Source organism: Pelecanus crispus, chromosome 6 (genome assembly GCF_030463565.1).
Source record: "Pelecanus crispus isolate bPelCri1 chromosome 6, bPelCri1.pri, whole genome shotgun sequence".
NCBI lineage: Eukaryota > Metazoa > Chordata > Aves > Pelecaniformes > Pelecanidae > Pelecanus > Pelecanus crispus.
The window spans coordinates 3958504-3972409 of NC_134648.1; the positions used below are offsets into that span (position 1 = coordinate 3958504).

The window sequence follows — 13906 nt, forward strand, 5'->3', positions numbered from 1 at the left end:
CTGTCCAAAGATATGGGTCACAGGCAAATCCTGAGTTCTGTTTACATCCCTGTATAAAATACTCGACTCTCTCAATGCCTGAAAATACAATTAGGATTTGTCACCACTTTAAGGGAAAACATTCATCAAGGAGGATTACAGAATTAGTGCACAGAAATCTACTTAACTATCTAGGCTCAGTATGTCTTGCAGCACACCTGTGACAGTGGCCAGGTTGAACAGAGACTTCCTGCACACAGCAGATATTCTTGTTGGACTTCTGGCTTCCCAGAAAGCCATCCCCCACCAAAACATTTCACACTGTCATGAAATTAGTTTAAAATTTGATCTGATATGTTCAATACACAGAAAACAACAATGCTTATTAAGAAAGTAACTTCATTTTGGTGATTCATAAGCTAGAGTACAAATATCTCAGAAAGCTCATTATAACAAAGACTTCTGAATATTCTTCTCCTAACAGCCTTATTATTAAAAATCCTTATGCACAGCTTTTTTTGTGATGTACTATGTAACAAAGTATTTTACAAACTTTCAATGATGAACCACCAAATCTTGGAAGTTCTAGAAAACATTAAAATACTTTAAATCACCTAAATATAAAAGTGTATCTTCCAAATATGTATTATACAGAGATAAGCCTGTCATTTCCCCCTCTCCCAGACCCCAAGCCACACCAAGAGTCACTCAAAGAAACTGCTACAAAGGAAAAACAGATTCTTTCATGCTCTAATGATTGTGACAGTTTACATATAGTCGATAATATTACGTAAAGGTTCCAACCTGAGCCCAGCTGCCCTCCTCATCTTCCTGTTAGGTGGTTAGAAAAGCAAAAGAACACATATGTATTAGTATTTAAGTTTAGTAAGGAGATCAAAGTTAAAGACACACTGCAAGATGCTAAGTCTACTGCATACCAAAAAAAACTAGATAAAGCAAGCATCATGCATTGTAAAACAATGTACAAGGCACTCATTTTGGTATGAGAGGTTGTAAAACCCATCTACTGATTAAGTTTTCTGGAAACAAGAAATTTCTGCGCAAGTAATTCAATTTGTCTATTAGTTAATCAAATCAGAGCTCCATTTTACAGATTACGAAAGAGTTTTGTTCACAATCTTATCAAAGTTTATTTTCTCCCCCTTTCTGGAAAAAAACTATCAAGATGCAGGTTACAAGGTTAATAATTAGAAGCAGCAATGATCCAGAATTTTAATGCGTTAATTTGGGGAAGGGGGGGGCGGGGGGAAGACCAACAGGCACTTGATTCAAATGTTCAAAAAGTGGGAAAAGCACTCTAAGGAACAGAAGTGGCAACACTGTAAACTAACCGTTTGTTGTGTGGCTGTAAGATTTTCCATTTCTTCATGTGTTACCCAGACATTTCCCGTGGTCTAATATGACCCCACAGGGAACCAATCCCATCCAGTGAAAGGAAAGCAGTAACAAAGAGGAGAGGTTGCAGAACATATAAGCAATCGGTACACGTAAGGAGCAGGCATGGGCAAAAGCAATGGTTTCTAAAGTCTTAAGTATATCTACTGAAAGTAATGGCATGGAATAAAAGCCTATTAACACGGATCGCTTTTCTTCAAAGATATTAACAAAATTGAATGTGATAAATAGCTTACACTGATGTAATTAACAGGCAAACACTTGACTCTGCTCTAATCTGAAAAACGCATTTGTAGTCTAGTACGTAATCCCAGGAATCTCAGAAATAACTTCAGATTGCAGGGCAGACTCACTCATGAGAGGGAATTCACACCGAGTGTCTAAGTTTACTATGGTATAGAGAGACAGGCGGACTCCTAGTTTTTGTAGGCTGAATCATTATTTGGAGTTAATGGCCTTACACATGGATCAAAAGAGCCTCCAACTATTTTACAAGTTTCTGTACACACATGTATACTTCGTCTGCATTGTAAATTTTTCTGAGGCCAAAAGATGGTGCCAATAACACGTACTCTAAATATTTTGGGTTATATACTTACACTGATACAAACTTCTCTATCTCTTAAGAAAGAAAATGTAGTTATTCCTTTATTTGATTTCCATGAAAGGAAGAAACATGCTATATTTAAATAATGTGTTTCTCTACAATGTAATGTTTCCAGAAATTCTTATTTGAAGCTCAAATCCTTTCAGCTGCATGTTTACGGTAGAATTTTTGGAAATTCTAATGGTTCTAAAACATGTTTAATGCTGGATCACTTTCCTTACCGTCCTTGAGGTGGGAGGGGCAGATGGACTTGTTAGTGACATGATTTCTTGAATGGCCAGCCTCAGCTTCAGTCTGTGCAGAGGATTACTAATTCCAATTTCACGCTGTATTTCTGTGTCAGACAAGGCTGACATGATAGCACCGCTTTTCACATTTGCTCGGCAAGCAGCCACGTACCAGGCTGGCATACCAACCCACAGCTGAAACACAAAAAAAGGTAGTAAGCAGGATCTGGAAAACATTCCTGGCTCCAAAACCTGAAATTCTTTAGCAGTTGTTACATTGAGGTTTTTAATTTTTATTTATTTTGGAGGGACCACTTACCTCCAACCACACAACCACAGTAGGCCCATCCCACTGTGCAAAAGGTAATCCTTGTCTTCTGGCTTCCTCAAGCAACTCATGCCTACAATTACAGAAATAGTTATCAATAACAAAGAGAAACCAGTTATAACTAGATGTTACAATTTAAATACCGCATTCTATTTACTCTCTTCTTTCCAATAGTTAGCTTTCTTCCTTTCTCAGCCTTATACGACATACCCACTAAGGCAGCCACAGCACACGTACGAGGACTACATAGCTGAACTAGATAGAAAATTTCAGAGTGACAGAGATGCTTGATTCTGCCTTTTGGAAATTTGTGTCTGAAACTGCCACTGCCACTCTAGCCAACAGCGCCAACACAAAGTGGAGATGTCAGACTTATTTGTCAGTCAGATTCTCAATTGCTGCAATTTTCTGTTCAGCAAATTAGACCGAACCAAAATAGTCATTTTTCCTCAACATGCAGATTTGAAACCTGTGGAAATGTATGAGTACATCAGATACCCCTGCCATCGAAACGGTACTGGCCATCAGGCTGTCGAGGCTGGAAGCTGGGACAGTAACCATTTAATTCGTGAATCTCAGTCTGCGACAGCCAGCCTGTCAGAATTGCAGGCACAGCTTCAAACAACCATTATATTCAGAGCACCACGCTTTGGCAATTATATTCTGAAAGGCTGTGTACTGAAACTCAGCTTTCATCTCCTATGGTGACATCATTTCCTTTGTTTTTCTGAAACAGAAGAGACTGAGGTTTAATATTGACAATTCTGCTTACGGAAACAATGGAAGCTCACAAGATCCCTACAAATAGCTGCCAAAAATGTTTGATAAACCGAGAGAGGAAAACTAGTGTTGCAGGTATTCACATGCAATGTTGCTTGGATACATCTGTCTGAAAAAATGGGTAAAGTCTGAAAAAAGCACATTTAAGCTGCCTTTGAAAGCTAGTTGTATATTGCTAAATCTCCACTCACTCTCCTCAGAAGTTTAGAAAAAAACAACTTCACCTAATAGGACATTTTTTACTGTTTTTACTGGTTTATGCTTTTTATTCATGCCTGCAAGTGTAGAATTAAGAAGATAAGCAGCAATACTACAGACACAGGATGTATTTATAATTTTCTCACAATTTAAAACAACTAAAACCTCCTCACCTTCAGAACTGTACCATTAAATAAATCTACAATGATAAAATATTTAAAAACTACTATCCAAGACTTCTTGAAAAGGGGTTACTGACAGGCTAGGAGCTTTCTTTGCTAGTAGGGCAAAACAAATATGTAGTATTCAGCTCTTTCAGACGTACCAGCATACCTAGGATTCTCATGTTATATTGGTAGATAACTAAATATAAAAAAATAATCAATGGAGTAACAAATATACTAGCAACTGTTTTATCAGTAGTACTTCTCCACCTGCATGTCAATAAAATCCTATTTTACTCTAGAAGGGCCTTCCAACACTTTATCCTAATTAAATGTGCTGCCTAGGAATGAAAAAAGGGGAGGGAGGAAGGAACTGCCAGATAACGGGTTACAAATAACCATTCTAATGTACCCATTTTAAGACCCAACAATTAAGGCGGAAATAGCGTTCAGCAGTTAGCAGCTCAATAGCTAGATTTCACTAACACAGAAGAGAAGACCATAAAAGTTAATACATATTTGTACACTTCAAAAAGGTACATGTATTTCTAAATTAGGAATAAAGGATCAGCTATTTTCCTGCTACCACGGAACACGTTCCATTAATCCCACAAATCACTAGCGCTGAACACATTCAGTTTTGCTTCACTCTGTTGTTTAAAGATTAAAAAAAATGAGAAAAATAAATTAATAAGATACTATAAAAATAGTGCTTGGTAAGAACAGAATAAAATGCTTAATAGTGTATTTGCCAGAAAGGAATACAATGGTTTTTTGCAAGTAGTTTAACATCGAAGTTGGTGTCTTTGTCTTCCTTTTTGGTGGTTGTGGTAACATGACCATGCAGTGAGGGGGGCCCGCTAGCGATGGAAGAGCACGGACATGCCCACAGTAGCCTCAGGACTGACTAGGATGACCCCACGAGAGCATGTAATCACTGCCTTCCCCCAGCTTATAAAGCTGCTTGGGGTATTGTACCTAATTTAGAGAACTGCAGCGTCATTTCTGCTAGCTTTATAACTCTCCCATGTTACCCATGAAACAGCAAATCATTTGGAGATGAGCAGTACAGGGAATGAGTACGCATCAAAAGCATAAGGAGAGCTTGTGATGCAAACTCTCAGCTCATGGTGATATTTTATGGAGAAAACAATAGTGTGGCTGGAAGGAAGTATTATGTGATGAGGCAAATGTAGAAATAGAAACAAACAAACCAAAAATCTTTATGAGGTAACTTTATGCAAATTATTGAAATTATTCAATGGATCCAAAGAGGAACACATCCATGAAGTAGAAAATTAATTGTGGAATTTGTTCACATGCAAGAAGAGATAGAAACTTGCTTGCACGGGAAATCATTAAGCTGAAAGCTCAAGACAGCACAGGCACAAAACATCTCATGGGAAGAATTCAAAAGGCAGCTGCTGTTTCAGCTGCAAATGATGCATCAATGGTTTTTTCCTTTGGCAGAGAGCTTCACTTTTCCAGCAATACCCTCCCAACTTCACGAAGAAACTCACTGCATTCCAGCAATACACGATCAGATTATGTAAAGATCACAACTGACATGCCAGTTTAGTTTCACAGGCCATCCAATTATACCATTTAAGAAGCGGGTGCAAAATCCAGCTTTGTATCTTCGTGAGGAAAAAAAAAATTAATACTGCAGTAGTGTTGGCAGTGTTAGCAGATGGCACAAAGCTGGCACCGTGAAGGACAAAAGAATGTCAAACAAGTAGCTGGCTACTGGAATAACTCTTAGGTGACAAAACCAAGGGATAGATGTCTACAGACTTAATAAAAAGTTGGCTGAAAATCACTGGGAACGGGAGACCAAATGTGCTGCTGTAAGAGGGGAACACTTGTTTTTGGACACATTCAAAAGGCATCTAACACCAGCTGTGGAGAACAAAGCAACTGTGGTCATATGGGATGAGAAATGATGTCAAAACTGCAGGTGCTCGACGTAGTAGTGAACACACAAGGCCCTTTAAAGACCATTTGAAGTATTTGTATTTGAAACAGCTCTTGGCAGACAAGCATCCTCTAACCCCACAAGGAAAAGAAAACAGCCCAGTGCAACACCACTTTGTCATTGCATTAAGACAGCATGGGAATGGATAAATCCAGAACTTGTAGCCAAAGAGGAATGCTGTATTCCAGATTTCTTGGATGGAACTGAAGATAACTGATTTGGAAGAAGTTGAGAGTAGAGAAAACACTGCCGGGAAGGTGGTGAAGAGAGTGATACTGATGGAAATGATGGAAATGACAGCGTTACAAGATGTAAAAACTGAAAGGCAACAGTAGCAAAACATGAGATGAAAACAGACTAACTTCAGGCAGAGCATCAGTGGAAAGCCAATATCCTTACTATATATTGACTTCAGGTACGTAATAAACTTTCTGTGCATAACTTTTTTTAAAGGAGAGTTATTTTCAATTTAGGGTTGCCTTCCTTTTTGATTAATACAGTATTAAGCTTGTTGTGTTGTACACAGAAAAGCACAAATACAGTTGTGGCAAACACTGTCAATAGTACAGCTCACAAAGAAGATGAGCAGCATGAACAAAACACTAAAACCAAATTTAGTAAACAAAGAGCAACAATTTACAGAAATACATCTACCTTGGAAATGAATTGCCACAAATATCTACTATTGCTAAACAACTTTCAAAACCCAAACTACAAAACTAATTCCATTTAGGTAGGGTTTAATATTTCCATTACAAAAACTCACACCATGCAAGACAAGACATTGAACTAGCATTCACACTGAACTAAGATGACACTGGATTTATTTCAGCAACACATTTTCACAATAAATTCTTTTGAATCTAATATCTCCTCTCATAATTAGACTTTTTGAAAAAAAATTAGAGCTTTTAATATATTGCTAAAAAATCCAAATGAGATTTATCATAATTTCACAGTAATCCTAATAAGTAAATATAAACTTACCCTGATTTTGCACTACCACATCAAATGGTAAACGAAAGGAAAATAAAACAATGAAGGAAAAATATAAATCTAGGATTAAACTGAACTCAAAGACATACAAAACCAGACAAATAATGTATACTGTAATTTAATTCTGTAACTATAAATAGGTTTTTGTTAGTAAAGACATTGAATACTGCCCTCAGCCTGCTTGTGTGCATGCATGCATAAATCAGAAAGATAAGCAAGCAAACAGGGATTAGAGACAACTATAAATAGAACTAGCTGTCGTTGTTCCAAGCATTCAGGTAACTGGAATTCTTGTCGCTGAATACAGGATTTTGTAAGTGAACCGTGAACTTCGAGAATTTGTTTTAGCCCCACCCTCCTTGAACATCAAAGTGAAAAGCAATTCAGAGCAGCTTTACCACTTTTTTTCTTTTTGATAATGAACATCTCAAGAAGGCAGCAAGGGATCTTTGATGCTTTGTGATAATATTTCTTCCTATGTTCAGAATACCCGTCAGGATTCTGAAACAGCTGGATTAAAGTATATTGCTGGAACTTGTAAAACAGTAGATTTGCTTCTCGTGGAAGTTCAAAGGGCCCTGCTGCCGCTCTCAGCGGGAAGAGTAATAAAACTAAACATTATGATACGTATCTTCATCAACAGTCTTGTTTCATACCCACTTCCACTGAGTTATCTGAACCACAGATACCTTCCTGCAAATAAGCACGTATCCATATTTAATAGCTAGGCAAGGCAATTTCACCCTCTAAGTCTTCATCTGTCTAATACAGACACTTGCCTTTTAAGCAACCAAAGACATGCAGCCATGAGGTATAATTTAAGTAATACCCATAAATTTTTGAAAGGCAGAACGTTTACAAAGAAAAGTCATGATTTATCTGCAACTGCATTTTTTTGCATTTATTAAAGCAAGACAGTATGGATTGTTTTACTCTAGAATGAAATTTGTTGCTGGTATTGAGCAAGATCTACACTGTTCAAAGAAGAGGCCTACCACTATTTAGATATGGCCAGACTAAAACTATTTATTCAACCAAGATTAGTATGACTTTAAAGCTCTGTAGAAAAGGGAAAATACCAGATCGTAATAATGTACGATTGCCTTCAGTGTAACAGTCTGAAGAAAAACAGCTGAGCATTCTGTTATACAAACAAAACCACATTCCATTCTGACTTTTCAAACCAACACACTGCTGGTTTTCATTAGCAGTCACCAGGCATTACTCTTATTTGTTAATAGAGCTTAGGTACTGCAAGAAATCTCTCTCACCGAGAGAAAATTAGCACGCTTTCTTTTCAACACTGACTAGTCTGTCTTCAGAAGTAAAAAGCAAGACAGGTCTGATCTCGGTCAGCTTTTTTTGACACAGAGTAAAAGACAGCTGAACAAAACAGAAGCAACAAAAGGTCAAGGTACATGGCTCAGCCCTGGGTGGAAAAATGCAAAGAATGCCTGATCCTACTTACATAAATTTGAGTGTTCCCTGTATTGCCATGTAAGCATCAAGTCAAGATTTCTACTACTAGCAGTATCTATTTTTCGCCTATAATTATAGTCTTTGCTTCATCTCTTCTAAGCCTGGGAACAACAAAGCATTCAATAGACAACTCAAAAGGTGAACATTAAACTAAAGATTTGCCTGGACACACACTGAAAAAATTCTCATGACTAGGAAAAGGCAACTGCATATCTAAAAGGTGCCATAAAAAAAGGACATAATCACAAATTATTAAAAAACAGGAAATCAGGCGTATATGGTGCAAAGAAAGAAGATTTTGGCTATTTGGCTATATGAAAGAGTGAAAACGTCAAGACAACCTCAAACAGAAGTAAAAAAATTAGCGAACATGGCAGCAGTTAGCAACACCAAAGGAAAGACTTTCAGAGTCACCTGCTAGAAAGGAACTGGCAAATGCATACAGAAGGATGTCTCTACAGAACATCTCATGCTTTCACTCTGTCAACTCTTTCACACTCTGGAGCAAGTAACAGCCAAAGACAACGTTGGGAAATCTTCCAAGTGAATTAAACCCAAAGCAGGTATTACATATAAATCTGGGAAAAGGTTTGATAAGAGTCCACTTTTATCTCCAAGGTTTTTTTATTACAGCATTTCAACAATAAGCTTTCAGCACTGAAATTTGTTTCAAACTTACCACGACCTATGCTACTGTTAATGTCCTGGAAAAAAAAAAAAAAAGTAAAAAATATTCTACAGAGGCTTACTAGCCATAGCACCATACTAGGCAAAAATACCTGAAAACAAACAAAACAGAAAAGAAAACAAAACATTTTTAAACAAAGCAATATCTTAACAACAGAGGATTAAAAATATTTGATAACTTACTTTTTCTGCATTTTCCTGTTTTTTTCTGCCTGACCTCCAAGCTTGCTGAGACCTAATGCATCCTGAGAGGAACTATCTGCTTCTGCCATGCCAGCTACAAAAAAACCAAACCAAAACCCAGTATTGTTATCTTCTCAATTTTGGCCAGTTATAACTCAAAAATCACTACTGCTTTCCTGAACAAAAGTATTTAATCCTTGGTAATATTACAAAATATTACAAGTAAGTGCTGTCTAAAACCAGATGGAATCACACTGAGAACCCCACATTTCAACCACCTGTAAGAAGAATTCTCAGTGTTCCTGTATCACTTATGGTTGGTGTCAACAACCTAAGCCAGGGAACAGACACCCCTACCCGAGGGGGTGTGATACTGGATCTGATGGTCACAAATACAAGTGAGCTCATCGGTGATGTCAAGACTGGAGGCAGCTTGGGCTGCAGTGATCACGCGTTGGTGGAGTTCACGCTCCTGAGGGACATGGGAAAAGCGAGGAGTGCAGTCAGGACCCTAAATTTTAGGAAAGCAAACTTCCAGCTCTTCAAGGAGTTAGTCAGAAGGACCCCCTGGGAGACGGTCCTCGGACAGAGGAATGGAACATAGTTGGCAGATCTTTAAGGACACCTTCCATAGAGCACAAGAGTTATCAGTCCCCAAGTGTAAAAAATCAGGCAAGGAAGGGAAGAGACCAGCATGGCTGAGTCGAGACCTGCTGGTCAAACTAAAGAGTAAGAGGGAACAGCACAGGCAGTGGAAGCAGGGACAGGTGTCCTGGGGGGAATACAGGGAAACAGCTCGGTTGTGTAGGGAGGAGGTCAGGAAGGCCAAGGCGAGGATGGAGCTGAATTTGGTAAGGGACGTAAAGAATAACAAGAAGGGCTTCTACAGGTATATCAACCAGAAAAGGAAGGTTAAAGAAAGCGTACCCCCTGAATGAACAAGAAAGGTGAACTTGTATCAATGGACGAGGAGAAGGCTGAGGTACTCAACAACTTCTTTACCTCGGTCTTCACCGGCAACCTCTCTCCTCACCCCTCCCGAATCGATGGACCAAAAGATGGGGACCAGGGGAGTAAAGCCCCTCCCACTGTAAGGGAAGATCAGGTTCGAGACCACCTGAAGAACCTCAATGTACACAAGTCTATGGGACCTGATGAGATGCATCCCAGAGTCCTGAGGGAGTTGGCTGATGTAGTTGCCAAGCCACTCTCCATGATATTTGAAAAGTCATGGCAGACAGGTGAAGTCCCTGGTGACTGGAAAAAGGGGAATGTTGTGCCCATTTTTAAAAAGGGAAGAAAGGAGGACCCTGGGAACTACTGACCTGTCAGCCTCACCTCTGTGCCTGGGAAGATCATGGAACAGATCCTCCTAGAAGCTATGCTCAAGCACATGGAGGACAGGGAGGTGATTCGAGACAGCCACCATGGCTTCACCAAGGGCAAGTCCTGCCTGACTAACCTAGTGGCTTTCTATGAAGGAGTAACTGCATCAGCGGACAAGGGAAAAGCAATGGATGTCATCTACTTGGATTTCTGTAAAGCGTTCGACAGAGTCCCCCACAACATCCTTCTCTCTAAATTGGGGAGATATGGGTTTGATGGGTGGACTGTTTGATGGATAAGGAATTGGTTGGATGGTCGCATCCAGAGGGTCATGGTCAATGGCTCGATGTCCACATGGAGACCGGTGACAAGTGGGGTCCCTCAGGGGTCCGTATTGGGACCGGTGCTATTTAACATCTTCATCAATGACATAGACAGTGGGATTGAGTGCACCCTCAGCAAGTTTGCAGATGACACCAAGCTGAGTAGTGCGGTTGACACACCAGGAGGATGAGATGTCATCCAGAGGGACCTGGACAAGCTGGAGAGGTGGGTCTGTGTGAACCTCATGAGGTTCAACAAGGCCAAATGCAAGGTCCTGCACCTGGGTCGGGGCAACCCCCGGTATCAGTACAGGCTGGGGGATGAAGAGATTGAGAGCAGCCCTGCGGAGAAGGACTTGGGGGTACTGGTAGATGAAAAGCTGGACATGAGCTGGCAATGTGCGCTTGCAGCCCAGAAAGCCAACTGTATCCTGGGCTGCATCAAAAGAAGCATCGCCAGCAGGTCGAGGGAGGTGATTCTGCCCCTCTGCTCTGCTCTGGAGAGACCTCACCTGGAGCACTGCATCCAGCTCTGGGGCCCTCAGCACAAGAAGGACAGGGACCTGCTGGAGCAGGTCCAGAAGAGGGCCACCAAAATGATCCAAGGACTGGAGCACCTCTCCTATGAGGCCAGGCTGAGAGAGTTGGGATTGTTCAGCCTAGAGAAGAGAAGGCTGCGAGGAGACCTTATTGCGTCCTTTCAGTACTTAAAGGGGGCCTACAGGAAAGATGGGGACAATCTTTTTAACAAGGCCTGTTGTGACAGGACAAGGAATAATGGATTTAAACTAAAGAAGAATAGATTTAGACTGGATATAAGGAAGACATTTTTTACAATGAGGGTGGTGAAGCACTGGCACAGGTTGCCCAGAGAGGTGGTAGAGGCCCCATCCCTGGCAACATTCAAGGTCAGGTTGGACGGGGCTCTGAGCACCCTGATCTGGTTAAAGCTGTCCCTGCGCACTGCAGGGGGGTTGGGCTGGATGATCTTTGGAGGTCCCTTCCAACCCAAAGCATTCTATGATTCTATGAACAAGGGTCCTGCTTTATGCAAAGAATTATGCAAGAGAGAAAAGTAACTGTCGCATTTACTACACCAGCCAGGTTTGTTTCAAGGCAGTTCCTTTGGGTCTAAAGCGAAGACGTGACTGTTGGTGTCAATACTAACAAAAGCCTCTTTCGCTTCCAAGATACAGTTGAAATTTTTGCTTCACAAAACAAGCCAAAACAGCTCAATAAGTTTCAATAACCTGGCTACCTGAGACTAAATGACAGCAATACCTGACTAGCTGAACTTGCATCCTACACTTATAGAAGGACCTACCAGAAGATTCAGTGTCACTAGTTCCAAAAAATGCTGTACATCAGCATCAAAATAATCTGTCATAAAAATGCACATATGGATACATACATCATAAAATTCAGTCTTTCACACTTTTTCTTTGGGGGGGGGGGGGGGGGGGAAGCAAACCAACCGTGTCCTAATGTTTCCTTGCTTGTTTGTCCAGGTCGTCCCTTTTCTTTCTTGCCAAACAAGCGGCCTATTGAGGATTTGATCCCCTTCTTTTTGGGGGCTTTATGAAGGGAATCTTGGCTACTGTTGCTGCTACTAGGATTACTTGTTTGCCCATCTTGCGAGCCTGTTGAACTTTACAAAAAAAAAAAAAAGAGTCATAAAGGAGCACATGTACAACAAATTCACTGGCGTAACATAGTGAGAGACAAGTTCAGGTTTCTGTGCAAGTTAACGAAAGCTCAGTAACTCACTAATGACATCTAATTTCACCTTTTAGTAAGTCATGAAAAGAAACTTATCTACTAAAATACATGTCATTAAACAGAAAAAGCAGTGGAAACAACTAAAACATGCAAGAAAGGAAGGGATACAACATTTATATACTACAGCATGAGAACAACAAGTAATTTCTTACTTTAAGAAATAACAGTGTTTAAAGTGCAATTCAGAGAGGCCAAAGTTGACAACACAAGTTCCTGACAAATTGAGGCAGACAATGGAGGTTTGAAATATTTGAGTGGAATCCATCTCACATACTTAAGCACTTTGAAAAGAATGTCTGTCAATCAAAATTATGGTAATTTTGCAACTTATTTCTAAATTTATAGCTAAATTCCAACCTATGAAAGAAGACTGGAATTGTACATCTTTCCTTTCCTAATCATGAAGCAAACTTAATGCAGACCTTGAGTACCAGAAAAATTCTGCACATAAAGCCATTTCTGATCATTAACAAAATCTGCATTCTTATTGTTTATGTAACATAGCCACCCATTCATGTGTTCATGCTCTTTACTTTTGAGAAACGCTTCAGTATCGAAACTAAAATCCTACAGACTGAACAGCTTTGCAGTTTTAGGATTTTATTCTGATCATCTGAAACACTAAGTTACTGGGAGGTCTGACTTATTCACAGCTACTTACTTTCTTATGTCCCTGATATCTTCATGGCTTACTGTATGCAAAGCTCCTTTTTGGACTCTGTCCAAACGCAAAGATCGAGGCGAAGAAGGTGGTGACGTCTCACATTTTATTGTGGTTTTATCGTCTCGTACCTCTTCTCTAGAAGCTGGTGACTAATGGAAAATGAATGAAAACTTGAGAGATTAGTTCGAAATGCCAAAATATGAACGCAATATCAACACTACACAAAACATTGAAAGTAAAAAAATCTATTATTTCAGTGTTAAAGGATTACTCTCGCCCTTACCATTCTATATTTGCCTATTTTTTGTTTGACTTCTTTCTGGATATTCTGTTACCTTCAGTGACAAACTACTAAATTTCAGTTTTAGCTAGTGAAATGAGCAAGTAGCACTCATCTTGTATTCAATTCATAGAGCTAAGAATTAAAGTAGTCTTCAGCACCATAAAACTAATACACCCAACATCAGTTCAAGCAAGTGCAAAGACAGAAAACCAGAGAGTCCTGTGAAAAGATGGCATCTTGATTCTCACTGTTATGTGTTTAGACAATCATTAGCAAGATTACCAGTAAACTGAAGTCAGTTTCCACATGCCTGTGGCTATGGCTTATCCCAAAGTCTGAATAACAGAAATTAAGACTTATTTGTGTGTGCACTAAGATCTTTAAAATTAAATATTGTTTCATGAAGATTGCAAAATAGCAGCTACAAACAGAAAGCAACACAACAGTCCCCCACACCAGCAAAAAAAGCCAAACAAAACAAAAACCCGCAAAACAAAACAAACCTGCATTTA

The 13906-nt window shown here is 39.6% G+C and overlaps 1 protein-coding gene across 1 annotated transcript in view; it reads right to left on the minus strand.

The window, feature by feature from the left end:
- The window catches only part of PPFIA1 (PPFI scaffold protein A1), a 58817-nt gene that overhangs the window by 7275 nt on the left and 37636 nt on the right, over positions 1-13906 (minus strand). Inside the window, exons 18-24 of the mRNA XM_075713291.1 lie at positions 13109-13260; positions 12144-12316; positions 9020-9113; positions 2549-2630; positions 2224-2424; positions 1332-1394; positions 784-810 (exon numbers count right to left, since the gene is read on the minus strand). Of these exons, the coding sequence (XP_075569406.1) occupies positions 784-810; positions 1332-1394; positions 2224-2424; positions 2549-2630; positions 9020-9113; positions 12144-12316; positions 13109-13260 (792 nt within the window). The remainder of the gene's footprint in view (positions 1-783; positions 811-1331; positions 1395-2223; positions 2425-2548; positions 2631-9019; positions 9114-12143; positions 12317-13108; positions 13261-13906) is intronic.